The 16,464-nt window shown below is 40.5% G+C and overlaps 1 protein-coding gene across 5 annotated transcripts in view; it reads left to right on the top strand.

The window, feature by feature from the left end:
* Positions 1 to 16,248, top strand: part of Atg10 (autophagy related 10) — a 277,555-nt gene extending 261,307 nt beyond the window's left edge. For all 5 annotated transcript variants that reach the window (XM_031360618.1, XM_031360617.1, XM_031360620.1 and 2 more), the window contains 3 exons: positions 14,775 to 14,872; positions 15,457 to 15,572; positions 15,881 to 16,248. In XM_031360618.1, the coding sequence (XP_031216478.1) occupies positions 14,775 to 14,872; positions 15,457 to 15,556 (198 nt within the window). In that variant the 3' untranslated portion in view covers positions 15,557 to 15,572; positions 15,881 to 16,248. The remainder of the gene's footprint in view (positions 1 to 14,774; positions 14,873 to 15,456; positions 15,573 to 15,880) is intronic.
* The last annotated feature ends 216 nt before the right edge of the window (positions 16,249 to 16,464 follow it).

The raw sequence follows: 16,464 nt of genomic DNA, 5'->3' as shown, positions 1-16,464 counted from the left end.
ATCTAGTACCTTCACAAAACTGCCAAGCTCCTCGAATGTAGCAGCCCCAAAAGAGAGTGATACAATAGGGTTAATTTCCTAAATTGCAGCCTTATATCCTGTCTAATATTATCACTAAGCTGCTAAACTCAGAGACCCTACTCTCCTAGCTCAGACCTCTACCCTTCAGAGTCTGCAAATGTAAAGAATTTCCTTTGTTCTTCAGGTGGCTCTCGCATCTCCTACCCCAGTTCTCTTACTGCCCATAGCTAGTATTATTAGAGGATCCGATTATCTGAAAATATTTGGCCAAGATTACTGTAAAAGCTGAATTTTGTGACTTTGATATCATTATGACCTCCATGAATAGAGCTGGAGAGATAGCTCAGTGGCTAAGAGCACTAACTGCTCTTCCAGAAGACCCAGACTTGATTTCAAGCATCCACATAGTGGCTCACAATCCTCTGTAATTCCAGATCCAAGAGATCAAATGCCCTTGGCCCTTGCAGGCACCTGTAGTCACATGCATATACCCACACACACAGAGACACACACTTAATACCTAATTTTAAAAATTAAATTCTTGGGGCTGGCGAGATGGCTCAGCGGGTAAGAACACTGACTGCTCTTCTGAAGGTCCTGAGTTCGGATCCCAGCAACCACATGGTGGCTCACAACCACCTGTAATGAGATCAGACGCCCTCAAGACAGCTGCAGTAAACTACGATGGAGCGAGTGGGCTGGCAGAGGTCCTGAGTTCAACACCAGCCACACATGTGATGGCTCACAGCTACAGTGTACACATACACATAAAATAAACAAACTTAATAAAAAAATAATTAAAAAAAATTAAATTCTTAAACAGAAGATCTCCAGGAGCTAGTATGGTGTTCGTGTTTGTAATCCCAGCACTTGAGAAGTAGAGGTAGAAGAGTCCAAGAGTTCAGGGTCATCCTCTACTGTGTAATGTGTTCAAGACCAGCCTGAACTATATGAGGCTCTGTGCCACAGAGAGATCAGTAGAGGGGGGATGTGAGAGTTAGCCCAGGTAGCACATGCCTAAAATACCAGCACTTTGGAGGTTGATTCAAGAGACTCGGAATCTCAGTCATTCTCAGCTCCATGTGTAGTTTGAAGTTAGCCCAGGGTACATGAGATCCTGTCTCCAAACACCAAAATCCAAACACCAAATAAACAAAAAACCATGGAAGTAACCACATTTTTGAATTACAAAAATGCTTTGACTTAGTCATAAATCAGTTGAAAGTTACGTAAGAAGAATTATTGCTATGAGAATAAATGAGACAACATATGCATTCAAATCACATCAGACAAGTAACATTTTTCTGTACAGTGTGAGTGCTCCTGGTTTCCTCATGATTCAGAGCTGTGTATTCCCCAATCCTGTGTACATACTCAGTGTTCCTGACCCAAATGTCTGAAGTAGGAAATGCTTTGAAACCTAAAACTCTGAACGTCAACAAAAGTTTCAAACTTTGGAGCATTGTAGAGTCGGATTTTATATGAGAAATGCTCAATTTGTAAAAGATCTGAAAATATTCCCAAACCTCCAAACTTATGGTGCTTCCTTCTGTTCCTGGGTATTTAGGATAAAGGAAATAAGAATTTGATTTCAGATTTTTTTTTTTTTTTTTGGTTTTTGGTTTTTGATTTTTCGAGACAGGGTTTCTCTGTGTAGTACTGGATATCCTAGAACTCACTCTGTAGACCAAGCTGGCCTTGAACTCAGAAATCCACCTGCCTTGCTTTCAGCATTTTAAAAATCAATACTCTGTCTTTTAAAAGTGGTTAAGGATCTGGTTCATTTTCTCCAACTAAGAAAAACTAATATGGTTTAGAAAGCACTGGGTGTTGAAACGCGTACCATTTAACCACGTAATCAATTAAGGATATTTCTGGCACATTGCTAGAAGATGTTCATAGTTAGCAACATACTTCAAGGGTTTCCTAGTCAAATAAATCTTTGGACTCTAAATGCTCTCCCAAGCAAACCCCTTCCTAACATTCTAATGATAGCAGTGTCGCTGGGGCCTGCTTTGAGTCTGACATGGTAACTCCAGAGCAGTCTGCCACTCCTCTCTCCGCCATTCTGCTGCTGTCTCTGCCACATCCATACAAGTTATAGCCCAACAGCACAGTGCCATAACTTTTATTATAGAATTATATACCATTTAAATAAATTAAGAGAAGAAAATATCATATTCTGTATTTTGAGACAGGGTGTGATGGTGTAGCCCAGGCTGGCCTTGAGATTCCTTTCCCTCCACTGTGGCCTCCATAGTGGTGGGGTTACAAGCACGTGCCACGCTGCCTAGCTTCATCACTGAGGATGCTTTTCTTTATCTTCTTTTTTTCTTGCGGATTTGATGTTTCCTTTCATATTACTTACTAAAAGACCTCCTTTACTATAGATTATATGACAGCTCTGGCAAGCAAGTGATTCTCAGCCCGTTACCCCAGAAGCATATATGTACTACCTTTACTTTTGAAGGTAGGTTTGCTGAATAAAGAGGTAGTGTAAATTACAAGGGTCGCTCTGCAGACTAATTAGTCAGTCCTGGATGATCATTACTCTTTTTTAAAAACATTTTTTATTTTATTAAAAATAGAATCTTATCTCCTGAGGGGATAGGAACTCCACAGGAAGTCCAACAGAATCAACTAACCTGGTCCCTTGGGGCTCTTGGAGTCTGAACCACCAACTAAAAAGCATACATGGACTGGACCTAGGCCTCTCCACCCATATATAGCAGATGTGCAGCTTGGTCTTCGTGTGGGTTCTGAACAACTGGAGTAGGGGCTATTCCAAAAGCTGTTGCCTGTCTGTGGGATATGTTCGTCTAGCAGGGCTGTCTTGTCTAGCCTGAGTGGGAGAGGATGTGCCTAGCCTCACAGAGACTTGAAGTACCAATGTGGGGAGATACCCAGGGCCCCCACCCACCCACTCAGAGGAGAAGAAGATGGAGGGATGGGAGAAAGATTGTGGGGGAGGGTGACCAGGAGGTGGGCATTGAATGGGATGTAAAGTGAATAAGTAAAAAAATAGATTCTTTTCTCAAATGATATATCATAATCATAATTTTCCCTCCCTCTATTCTTCCCAGTTCCATGCCACCTCCCCTCTCCTCCAGATCCACTCCCTTTCTGTCTCTCATTAGAAAAGAACAGGTTTCTAAGAGATAACAATCAAACAGGAGTAAACAAAATATAAGATGAAACAAAAACTATCATCTGAGAGTTGGATATGGCAACCCTTCAGGGACAGGAGTCCTAAGGGCAGGCACAAGAGTCAGAGACCCACTTGTTCTCATAGTCATGAGTCCATAACAATACTAAGTGAATAGCTAGAATATATACACAAAAAACCAGGTGCAGACCCATGTACAGCTTATGCTTGCTGTTTCCGTCTCTGTGCGCTTGGTTAATTGCTTCAGAAGGCTTGGTCTTCTGGTGTCCTCCATCTCCTCTGACTCTTAAATTTTTTTTTTTACCTCCTCTTCCACTGAATTCCCTGAGCTCTGAAGGCAGAGATTTGATAGAGACCTCCAATCTAGACTCTCTCGGGGTCTCTGCATCTGTTCCCTTCTACTGCCAGTGGAAGCCTCTTTGGTGATGACTGCATAAGGCACTGGTCTATGAGTATAGCAGAATATCATTAGGAATCATTTTATTGTTTTTTTTGACCAGTCATATGTGGTTTGTTTGACCCTAGGTCACTGGGCTACTTAGTCTGTGGTTCTTGGTTACCCAAGTAGTGTTGGTTATGCGTTCCTTCCCATAGAGTGGCCTTAAGTCAAATCGAACATTGGTTGGTTAGCTTCTCCCACAAATTCTGTGCCACCATTGCCTTAGCATATTTTGCACATAGGACAGAATGTAGGTCTAAGGTTTTATAGCTGGGTTGGTGTCCATGGTTCTATTTTGGTAGCCTGTGAGTACCTTCCCGTACCAGAGAGACTAGAATATAGGAGTGAAGATTCCACATTGGCACCAGCTCTACTTCTCCACGTTTAATGAGTTGTGTGAATGTTGTAATCAGCACTGGGGCCCCACTGTCAGTTTGCAGAGAGCAATCCTTTGTCTTAGCATCATCCTGGGTTGTTCAGGGATTTCCTTGGGACCTCCTTGGCCAACACCTCAATTGATTGCAAATCATTCTCACCACTGAAGTCTTACCTGACTTCAGGAGATGGACAGTTGAGATTGTATCCCCCATTACACAGACTCCTCATTAGGATCACCTTCCTGGATTCCAGGAAGTTTTCACTGCACTAGGTTTCCACGCAAACATCAAATACCACCCCCCAATTCCAGCAGTCTTTCCCCATACTCTCTCCCTCTATCCCATCTTCCCCCCAACCAGATCCCTCCCATTCCTGTCTCCACCCATCCCTAATCCACCCATAAAATCTATTATATTTCCCTTTCCTAAAGGGACCTTTATATATAATTCCCCCTAGATTCCTCCTTTGCATAACTTCCATGGGCCTATGGATTGTAGCTTGGTTATCATTTACTTAATGGCTAATATCCACTTACAAGTAAATACATACCATATTTATCTTTCTGGGTCTGAGTTACCTCATTTACATTTGCAGACTCTGAAGGGTAGAGGTCTGAGCTAGGAGAGTAGGGTCTCTGAGTTTTAGCAGCTTAGTGATAATATTAGACAGGATATAAGGCTGCAATTTAGGAAATTAACTCTATTGTATCACTCTCTTTTGGGGCTGCTACATTCGAGGAGCTTGGCAGTTTTGTGAAGGTACTAGATAGGATTTAAGGGACGGCTTATTCCCTGTATAGGGGAGGCATCTGTGACCTAACAGTCTTTTCGCTCACATAAAATAAAAGAGGAGAAAGAAATGACTTCATGGAACAGCATTTATTAGGAGGTAGTATCTGAGGAGTTTAGGGATGCTGACTCTGATTCTGGAGTATAGTGGGATAAGGCCAAGCTCCCCTCTCTTTCCATCCCATGCAGTGGGCCAGCTGGCGATATCCAAGTCAGGGCTGGTAGTCATACATGCTATTGCTATGAGTCCGTACACATGCTGGGTGGTAGTCTAGACCAGTCAATAGCTGGACTAGAAAGAAGTGGTTGTTTCTTGAAGTCCCCCGGAATGTCTCAGGAGTGGGTGGAGTCAATGAGGCTTCAAGTCACCTCTTAGAGCTGCATCCTCTAGGATGGGCTGAGAGCTCAGCTCATATCTGGTTTTGTGTAGGCTGTGCTCTCCTGGAAGCCCTATTAATCACCAGTGTTTGGCATCACTTTTGTTGTTTTCCCTGCAGATTTCATGATGTTATTTTTTTAACAGCTGAGTAACATTTCATTGTGCAAATGTATCAATTTATGTTTATTCATTCTTCTGTTGAGGGACATCTAGATTGTTTCCAGTTTCTCGCTATAATAAAGCCACAATGAACATGGTTGAGCAAGTGTCTTTGTGATAGCATGGAGTGTCCTTTGGGTATAGGCCCAAGAGTAGTATAGCTGGATCTTGAAGAAGATTGGTTCCCAACTTTCTGAGGAACTGCCATATTGATTTCCAGAGTGGCTATACAAGTTTATGGAGGAGTGTTCCCCTTGATCCACATCTGCACATCTCATGTCACTTGTATTATTTATCTTAGCCATTCTGACAGGCGTAAGATGGAATCTCAAAGTGGTTTTGGTTTTCATTTCCCTGATGGCAGAGGATGTTGAACATATTTTTAAATGTCTCTTGGTCAGTTGAGGTTCCTCTATTAAGAATTATGTTTAGATTTGTTCCTCATTTTTAATTGGATATTTGGTTTCTTTTTATTTCTAGATTATTGAGTTCTTTTTATATTTTGGGTATTAGTCCTTGATCAGATGTGGAGTTGTTAAAAATCTTTTCCCATTCTGTGGTTTGTTGTATTGTCCACTTTGCGTTATAGAAGCTTTTCAGTTTCAAGAGGTCCCATTTATAAATTGTTGATCTTAGTGCCTGTGCTATCAGTGTTCTCTTCAGAAAGTTGTCTCCTGTGCCAGTGCACCCAAGGCAGTTCTCCACTTTGTCTTCGATTAGGTTCAGTGTATCTAGTTTTATGTTGAGGTCTTTGATACACTTGGACTTGAGGTTTGTGCAGGTGATATATATAGATCTATTTGTATTCTTCTATATATAGACATCCAGTTTAACTAGCACCATTTGTTACAGATACTGTAATTTTTCCATGGTGTATTTCTGGCTTCCTTATTTTGGATTTATGCCTAGGACTTCAATTTGATTCCACTAATCAATGTGTCTGTTTTAATGCCAATACCGTATGGTTTTGACTACTATTGCTATGTAATATAGTGTGAAGACAGGGTTTGGCATGCTTTCAGCAGTTTATTGTTCAGATTCGTTTTAGCTAACCTGGATTTTGGTTTTCCCCACGAAGTTGATATTTGTCCTTTCAAGCTCTGTAAAGAATTGTTCAAATTGTGATTACATTGAATCTGTAATCAGATTCTTTTAGTAGGATGGTCATTTTTATTATGTTAATATTAAAACCATGACCGTGGAAGATCTTTCTATCTTCTGATATCCTCTTCAATACCTTTCTTCAAAGAAGTGAAGTTTAGTCAAGATATTTTACATTATTGGTGGCTACTGTGAAAGGTGTTGTTTTCCTGATTTCTTTTTCAATCTACTTTTTATTTGTGTATAGGAGGGTTGCTGATTTTTTATTTGAGTTAATCTTGTATTCAGCCACTCTACTGAAAGTGTTTATCATCTGTAGGAGTTCCCCAGTGGGATTTTTAGGATCACTTATGTATACTGTTATCTCATATGCAAATAACTATACTTTGACTTCTTCCTTTTCAATTTGTATTCTTTTGATTTCCTTCCGTTGTCTTATTGCTCTAGTTAAAACTTCAAGAAATATATTAAATAGGTATGGAGAAAGTGAACAACCTCGGTGGTGGTGGCGCACGCCTTTAATCCCAGCACTTGGGAGGCAGAGGCAGGCGGATTTCTGAGTTCGAGGCCAGCCTTGTCTACAGAGTGAGTTCCAGGATAGCCATGGCTACACAGAGAAACCCTGTCTCAAAAAAACAAACAAAAACAAAAAAGAGAATGTGAACAACCTTGTCTTGTTCCTGATTTTTGTGGAATTTCTTTGAGTTTCTCTCCATTTAATTTGATATTGGCTATAGGCTTGCTGTAAATTGCTTTCATTGTTTTAGGTATACAAGACATGTCCCTCATATCCCTAATCTCTTCAGGACTTTTATCTTGAAGTGGTGCTGGATTTTGTCAAAGGCCTTTTCTAATGAAATGATCATGTAACTTCTTTCTTTAAGTTTATTTATATGGTGATTACATTTACTGATTTTCTTATATTGAGCCATCCCTGCCTCTCTGAGATGAAGCCTACTTGATTATGTTGGATGATCTTTTTGATGTGCTCTTGGATTCAGTTTGCCAGTATTTTAATGAGTATTTTTGCATCTACGTTCATAAGGGAAATTGATCTATACTTCACTTTTTGTTGATTATGTGATTTGGGTTTCAAGGTATATGTGACCTCATAAAATGAACTGGACAATATTCCTTCTGTTTTGTGAAATAATTTGAGGAGTATTGGTGTTAACTGTTATTTGAAAGTCTGATAGAATTCTGCCCTAAATCCATCTGGCCAGGAGCTTTTTTTGGTTGGGAGATTTTTTAATGACTGATTCTATTTCCTTAGCTGTCATGGGTCTATTTAAATTGTTTTTCTAATCTTGACTTAACTTAGGTAAGTGATAAAATTATCTATTTCTCTTAGACTTTCCAACTGGTGGAGAACAAGTTTTTTTTTTTAAATATGTCCTTATAATTCCCTGGATTTCCTTGGTGTCTGTTATGACTTCCATTTCATTTCTGATTTTGTTAATTTGGATATTCTTTCTGTGGATAAGGATTTGTCTATCTTGTTGATTTTTCTCAAAGAATCAACCCTTTGTTTCATTGATTCTTAGTGTTGTTCTCTTTGTTTCTATTTTACTGGTTTCAGCTTTCAGTTTGATTATTTCTTGCCATTTACTTTGGTGTGCTTACTTCTTTTTTGTTCTAGAGCTTCTAGGTGTGCTGTTAAGTTGCTAGTATGAGATCTCTTCAATGTTTTTGTTAGCTCTTTTTTTTAAAAGATTTATTTATTTATTTTATGTGTATGAGTACACTGTAGCTGTACAGATGGCCGTGAGCCATCATGTGGATACTGGGAATTGAACTCTGGACAGCCCCGCTTGCTCCGGCGTACTACACTGTAACTGTCTTCAAATGCACCAGACGAGGGCGTCAGATCTCTTTACGGATGGTTGTGAGCCACCATGTGGTTGTTAGGATCCAAACTTAGGACCTTCGGAAGAGCAGTCAGTGCTCATCTTGCCAGCCCTTTTTTGTTAGCTCTTAGTGCTATAAACTTCCTTCTTAGCCTTCTTTCATTGTGTCTTGAGTATGCTATGTGTTCATTTTCACTGATTTCCACAAAGGCTTTGATGTCTTGCTTTATTTCTGTCTTTGCCTATGTTTGATTCAGTAGAGAGGTGTTCAGTTTCTATGGAATTATAAGCTTTCTCTTGTTGATATCCAGCTTTAATCTCTGTATTCTGATAGGATAATATCTGATAGTTATTTCTATCTTTTCCTATCTGTTGAGACTTATTTGTTTCCAAGTAAGTGGCCAATTTTGGAGAAAATTTCATGAGGTGCTAAGAGAAAGGTGTATTTTTATGTGTTTGGGTGAAATGTTTTCCAAATATCTGTTTGGTCTATTTGGTTTATAATGTCTGTAGCTCTCTGTTTAGTTTTTATCTGGATGACCTGTCCATTGGTAAGAGTGGGGTATTGTAGTCTCCCCAAATCAGTGTGTGGAGGTCAATATGTGATTTTAACTATTATAGTGTTTCTTTTTATGGCCTTGGTTACCCTTTCGTTTGGTGCATAGATGTTAAGAATTAAAATGTCCCCTTGCCAAGTTTTTTCTTTGTTGAGTATGTAGTGTCCTTCACCATTTCTTTTTATTAATTTTGGTTTCAAATCTCTTAAAAAAAAAAGAAAGAGAAAGGAAGGAAGAGAGAAAGAAAGAAAGAAAGAAAGAAAGAAAGAAAGAAAGAAAGAAAGAAAGAAAGAAAGAAACATTAGAATGGCTATACTAGCTTTCTGCTTTGATCCAGTCACTTGGAATATCTTTTTCCAGCCCTTCACCCTGAGGTAATGTTGATGTTGAAGTGTGTTTCTTGTATGTAGCAGAAGGATGGATCCTGTTTTCAGATCCATCCTGTTAGTCTGTGTCTTTTTATTCAGGAATTGAGACTATTGATATTGATAGATATCAATGGCCAATGATTGTTGATTATTGTTATTTGCTCTTGGTGGTGATGGTGATGGTGGTGATGATGATGGTGGAGATGGTGGTGATGGTGGTGATGGTGATGGTGGTGGTGGTGATGGTGGTGGTGGTGATGGAGATGGTGGTGATGGTGGTGATGGTGATGGTAGTGATGGTGGTGGTGGTGATGGTGATGGTGGTGATGGTGATGGTGGTGGTAGTGGTGATGGTGATGGTGGTGATGGTGGTGGTGGTAGTGGTGATGGTGGTGGTGGTGATGGTGGTGATGGTAGTGATGGTGGTGATGGTGATGGTGGTGGTGGTGGTGGTGGTGATGGTGGTGATGGTGGTGATGGTGATGGTGGTGGTAGTGGTGATGGTGGTGATGGTGGTGATGGTGATGGTGGTGGTGGTGGTGGTGGTGATGGTGGTGATGGTGGTGATGGTGATGGTGGTGATGGTGATGGTGGTGGTAGTGGTGATGGTGGTGATGGTGGTGATGGTGATGATGGTGATGGTGATGGTGGTGGTGGTGGTGATGGTGGTGGTATGCTTCCCTTCTTTTAGTTTTGCTAGTGTGAGATTATTTATTTCCTGTATTTTCAAGGGTGTAGTTAACCTCTTTGAGATAGAGTTTTTCTTATAGTGTCTACTGTAAAGCTGGATTTGTAGATAGATATTGTTTACATTTGACTTTATCATGGAATATCTTGTTTTCTCTATCTATATGATTGAAAGCTTTGCTGGGTATACTAGTCTAGACTGGAATCTGTGGTCTTTTAAAGTCTATAGCACATCTGCCCAGGCTCTTCTGACTTTTAGAGTCTCCATTGAGAAGTCAGGTGTGAGTCTAATATTTCTGCCTTTATATGTTGGTCCTTTTCCCTTGCAGCTTTTTCTTTCTTTGTTTTATATATTTAGCGTTTTGATTATTATGTGCTGGGTGGTGTCTTTTCTAGTCCAATCTACATGGTGGACTTCTTGCTTCTTGCACCTTTATAGTCATATCCTTCTTTAGGTAAGGAAAGTTTTCTTCTATGACTCTGAAGACATTTTCTGGAACTTTGACCTAGGTTTCTTCTCTTTCTTCTATTCCTATTATTCTTAGCTTTGGCCTTTTCTTCCTGTCCCAGATTTCCTGGATATTTTGTGTCAAGAGGTTTTTGGGTTTAACGTTTTCTTTGAATAATGTATTAGTTTCTTCTATCATATCTTCAATGCCTGAGACTTTCTCTACTATCTCTTGTGTTCTGTTGGTGACGTTTTCCTCTGTAGTTGTAGTTCCTGTTTAAATGGTTAAGATTTTCTTGGTTTTGGACTCAGTCATTTGACTGTGAAATGTCTACTGTTAGACCTGTCACCAAAGTGTATGAGTTTTCAGCTAATCTCTTTTTGAATATTTAGTGTACTCCTTTCCCCTCTCTTCAGATTCATACATGTATGTTGATGCAGTCGAGTCTGTCCACCCTGTGTTTGGGGCTCATTTTCTACACAGTTTTTCTCCTCTTTTTCAAAGTGAATATTTCTTTTAGCATGTCTTCAGATCCACTGATTCTTTCTCCTGCAGTCTCACATCCATGGATGAACTTACATAGTACATCTCTGCCAGACATTGTACAGTGAGCTCAACATTTCTGTAGGTTTCCTCCTGGGCTTTATTTACCTTTAATGACACCACTGTTCGCAGAGTCATTACCATCACTTTCCCACTTAATTCTGTAAATATATTTTAAGTCTGTGGACATAACTGTATAGCTGGTTCAAATTCTTTGCAAATTTAATGACTTGGCCCACTCAGTTCATTTTTATTTTTAAATGAATCACCCTATGTGGTTTCTTCATGTATGTCAAAAATTTCTTTGAAAACTGGATACTTTGGACAGCATATTACAACAATCCTGGATTCTGATAGCTTCCTCTGTGGGCGGGCTTTTTGCTATTGTTTCTGTTATTTCTGTTTGGTTTACTAACTCTCCTGGGATTTATCTTCAGAATTGGTCTCCCCTATGAGTATAGCCACCGATATGTCTGTTACTTTTCTTTTTAATTTTGTTTTTGCTGTTGGTTTTGGTTTGTTTGGAGTCTTACTGTGCTACTGATGGGTGTCATGATCCTCCTACCTCAGTCTCCCAAAAGGGTAAAATTATACTCGTAGTCTATCCTGTGTCTGGCTTTTTATTTTCATTTAAGACAGTTTTGCCTGCCTTCCTCAGAGTGACACAGCTATGTCTGTATAGTTTACAGGTTGACAGAGGTTGTGTTCAGTACATTAAGCCCATAGACTCTGACATACAACATCCCTTTTTTTGCCACTGGTTAATATATGGGTGAAGTACCCTCAGACTTAAGATCCCATTCAAGTCAATCTTGGCTTTCATTTCCTGGCAGGCCTTGTGTCCTTCTGTCAACCAGAGATGCCTGCAGAACCCCCGTCCCATTCGCTCCTGTAACTGCCTCCACTTCAGGGTCTCTGTGTTACAGTGTCTGACTTACCAGCTGCTTGCCTCCTCTGGAACTGCAGCCTCTGGCCCCAGAGCTGGAGAGCTCCTTCTTTAGATCTGGTTTTGTGACTGGTATTGACAGTGCTTCTCAACAGTGGCCAGGGTCATCCCAGCCCCTCTGGCAGCACAGCTGCTGCTTCTTATGGCCAGAGGGTGGGCTCTGGCAAAGCCACCAGTGAGGGGAGCCAGGGTCTAGTTACAAGTGATAGGAAGTATTTCTAAGCAAGAAAGCTGCAAGATTTCCTGTTTCTAATTTGAAATCCTTGAGCTTATCATAAACTATACTTCTCAAAAATTTTGTCTTCCTTGGTTGTTGATTCCTAGTCCCTGGAAATAGTTTGCATAGAACTGGCATTTGACAGTTTCATTCAGGTTTGTTCTTTGAGAGGAGAGGAGTTGCTGACCAGTTTCTCCCACTTGAGGGTCTGCTCCCCTCCACTGTTATTTCTTTCCCTTTTTTGTAATATTTTTATTAATTCTTTAAGAATTTCATAAATGAGCCAGGTGTCACGATGCACACCTTTAGTTCCAGCACTTGGGAGGCAGAGGCAGGTGAATCTCTTGAGTTTGAGGCCAGCCTCATCTACACAGTGAGTTCCAGGACAGCCAGGGCTACACAGATAAAATCTGTCTTGAAAACACAAACAAAAAAAGAATTTCATAAATGTATTTTCAGCGTCCTCCCCAGCTCCTCTGCTTATCCTATCCTTTCTAATCCAACTTTGAGATTTCTTCTTCCTGCTATTCCTCCTCTTCTTCTATTTTTCCTTCTTCCTCTTCTCCTCCTCCTCTTCTGCTTCTTCTGCATCTGCTTCTACTTCTGCATCTGTTTCTACTTCTTCTGCATCTGCTTCTGCTTCTCCCAAGACTTCCCATTGTTTATGTCCATAAACTGGTGGAAGAATGAGAATCTGTAGCTAATCATTCCCCTATAGAGAATATGGAATTACACCATAGGGGATTTCAGTTATAGAAACAGCCGTGTACATTTGAGAGACAAAGGGGAGGGAGAGAGAGAAGTCAGAGGAGAGAGAAACCAGGCAGATCATTCCTTTCCACACACTGTTGTGCCCACAGACACTGGGAGGAAGGTAGCATACTGAGGCAGTTAGCACACTAACCAAAGTGAAGCTTAAATATGCAAATGACTTTGGCTCCTCAGCTACTAATCAGGAGGTATGGGAAATGCCTTGTTCTGACTTTCAAGTTACTGGTCTTCCTGTGCATCACTGAAGAAAAATTAAAATAATTATAAGCCAAATAGAAACGCTGGCTCACTGAGACAGAGCCAAGGAACTTTATCTAATTTATAGTGTGTGAATGGCATGTGTGTCCTATTGTGCTCAATAGTGAATCAGTGAGTAGCTCCTGTAAAATTATCTGTTATTCTCCTGATATAATTGTCATCTCGGAGACTTACTGCCTCTATCTGCTAGCCTAGCCCTAGTCCTGGAAGCTTCTAGCCTCCATACAATCTTATCTAGGCCTAGAATGTTTTCAGTCTCTGAGACTGAATAAGCAAGCTCACCCTTTCTTGTTCTTTCTGAACTCTGGCTGGCTGGTTCAACTCAGCTGTTCTAGCTCAAAGTCCACTCCAACCTCACTGATTCAATATAACTTCTCTCTTGGCCACTGACTAAGTGATCTGCTTGGCTTCATACTAATTTTGTAGCTCCTTTGAATTCTCTGGTTCATTCTGTCTTCTAATTCTATGTCTAGTTTCTTGTCTCTCTGTAACCTGTCTGTCTATTACTGTCCTGGTAAAATTGCCTTCTTTCTCTCTGTGTGTGCTGCTCCCTCAAGTAGCTTCCCTTTCTTCTCTCTTCTTGTGAGAGTTGCGCATATCCTATTCTGTCAAATCTTTCTCTGATTCATCATTTTGTCTGCTACTCAGATGTCATTTTCAAACAGGGGTGCTTCTTTCTACAAACTAACTTTACTTACGTTTTTTTGGAATTAAAGGTATGTACTGAGGTCATGTCAGTATTCCATGCAGAGGGATTAAAGGTGTGTGCTAAGGGCTGAGCCACACCACACCTAGAAATAGTGTTTTTTTTTTTTCACTTTGTCATGTTTGGATTATAATTGTATTTCAAAGTAGAAAGTCATCCTTAATGTTAATCGGTGACTTGGAATCTAAGTTAGATGTTTACCTTAAAAGAACAGAGCTGGTGATCTGGCTTAGTGGTGTTCTATTGCTGTGAAGAGGCACCTTGAGCCCAGAAACTCTTATCAAAGAAAGCATTTAACTGGGGACTTGCTTACAGTTTCAGGGGTTTAGTCTCTTATCCTCATCATGGTGGGGAGCATGGTGGCATGCATGCAGGAGATCTCTAACAAGGCCACACCTCATAATCCTTCTTTTTTTAAGTTTTATTCATTTATCTTATTTATATGAGTACACTGCAGATGTCCTCAGACACATCAGACTAGGGTGTTGGATCCCATTACAGATGGTTGTGAGCCACCATGTGGTTGCTGGGAATTGAACTCAAGACTCTGGAAGAGCAGTTGGTGCTCTTAACCACTGAGCCATCTCTCTAGCCTTCATAATTCTTCTTAAACAGTGCCATTCCTTGATGATTAAGCATTCAAATATAGGAGCCTAAAGGACCTATTCTCATTCACACCACCACAGTGGCAAAAGGCACTTACAACCAAGCTGGATGACATGACATCAAGCCCCAGGACCCACATGGTAAAAGGAGAGGAATGACTCCTGCAAGTTGTCCTCAGATCTCCACATGTGTACATATGCGCATATGCTTATATGCAAACACGCACATGCATGCACACATATGCATGCACACATACACATACATATACACACATGTACATGGTTTGGGGAAAAGAGAGAAATGGTGTACAGATTTTAAGTGACAAAAAGGAAACCAGATTATTTAATGTTTTTCAACTAGTTCACAGTGACAGTTTGGATTTTTACAGGAGCATCCAATACTTGGGCAACCATTTTTTGTTCTACATCCCTGCAAGACAAATGAATTCATGACTGCTGTACTAAAGAATTCACAGAAAATCAATAGGTAAGAAACACCATCAAGAATCATGGCACTCTACTCTGATTTTAAAAGTGTAAATCTTTTCATCTGACTCTAACAGCCAGGCTAAAATAAGAAATATTCTTTCTAATAATAATGGTAAACACATTGATTTTGTCTGTGTGCTAGGTGTTCTGAGCTTAGATATATGAACACACTGGGCTTTTGTAACATCCCAATAACTTTTATTTAATTTTTATAGAAAAAAGCTAAAGCACAGAGGAGTTAAGCAGCTCCATCCAAGTCAGGAAACTAGATTGGGATAGGACTGGGATTTGAATAGAGGAAGCACCAGGATTTTAACTACTGGCTCAACAAATGTTATAAATTAAAATGGAAATATGGGGCCATCATGAGGAATCAGAGGCCCCAGTTCTGTTTTCCAATTTAACTACCTTGGTGAGAGATCTTCACATATCACAAATCCAACATACTCCCCCCCCGAGTGGCTGGCACCCAGGCAAGGCCCAGGGAAAGGCCTCATTTCTCTTCCATTTGGCCACTCACTGGCTTGCCCTCAGAAACTATGATGGAACATTTGTATTACATATACCTTACTTGTTTCCTAGAAATGTCAACTACATCACATCGTGGCTGAGCATCGTGGGGCCAGTTGTTGGTCTGAATTTACCTCTGAGCTATGCTAAAGCAACGTCACAATTGGAGTGATTTGTTAACAAGCAAGGTAAAGAGAAAAGCCTGGGTTTCATTCTTCGTTGTGAGAGCTGATGGTGTCTCTCTTAGCCTTCCTTGGCCTACACCTCAGGTCTGGGGTCAGTTTGCATTGTCTTTATTAGGCCGGGCCCTGGCTTGTTCACTTGTGTTCCAACAGTGACCTATCCTGCTATCTGGGAAGGATTTTATTTTGTTTCAGAGAGCATCCCCACAACTGCAGGAGTGGGTGGTTTTATTTTATGGCCACTATCCTTGAAATAAGACTTTACTGCTTTTTTTTTTTAATTCTCTTTGCTTTTGTTTTCTTCTTGTTTTTAGATCTGCTGATCCTAGAAACTGCAGCATGAAAAGCACCAAGAGCTGTACCTGGCAAGCCTTGGTTTTCATGGAAATGGGCCTGCAGTATCTCACGTCACCAAGATTTGATGCGGATTTCTTCCCTTGGAAAGAAGACAGCTGCAGAAACCTGCTTGGAATAGTGGCTGTGTGGAAGAGACAATTACAGATTCAGATCACTGTAAATAGCAAGAATGAACCTAGTTCAGTGATGGTGTCACTTCTGATGTCATCAGGGCTCGCACAGTTCTTCTGTTGTGGAGATTGATGGGGAAGTGTATTCGTGTGCTCGCTTTAGTGTACGATGTGTGAAAATTAAAATGTAGAACTTGCCTGCTTCTGAAAAGTAATGTTTAAATATGACCCATCTTAAATTATTCTCCCACAGTCAAACTCCAGAGCAATAGCTTATCTCTATCACTTACCAAAAAAGTGTGTGTGTGTGTGTGTGTGTGTGTGTGTGTGTGTGTATTAACACACATAAAAAATTAGATGCAGGGGCGGTGGTGGCACACGCCTTTAATCCCAACACTTGGGAGGCAGAGGCAGGCGGATTTCTGAGTTCG

This window comes from Mastomys coucha, unplaced genomic scaffold (genome assembly GCF_008632895.1).
Source record: "Mastomys coucha isolate ucsf_1 unplaced genomic scaffold, UCSF_Mcou_1 pScaffold8, whole genome shotgun sequence".
NCBI classification, from domain to species: Eukaryota; Metazoa; Chordata; class Mammalia; order Rodentia; family Muridae; genus Mastomys; species Mastomys coucha.
The sequence above is the reverse complement of the archived record's forward strand: the minus strand, read 5'-3'. Positions and strand labels throughout refer to the sequence as shown.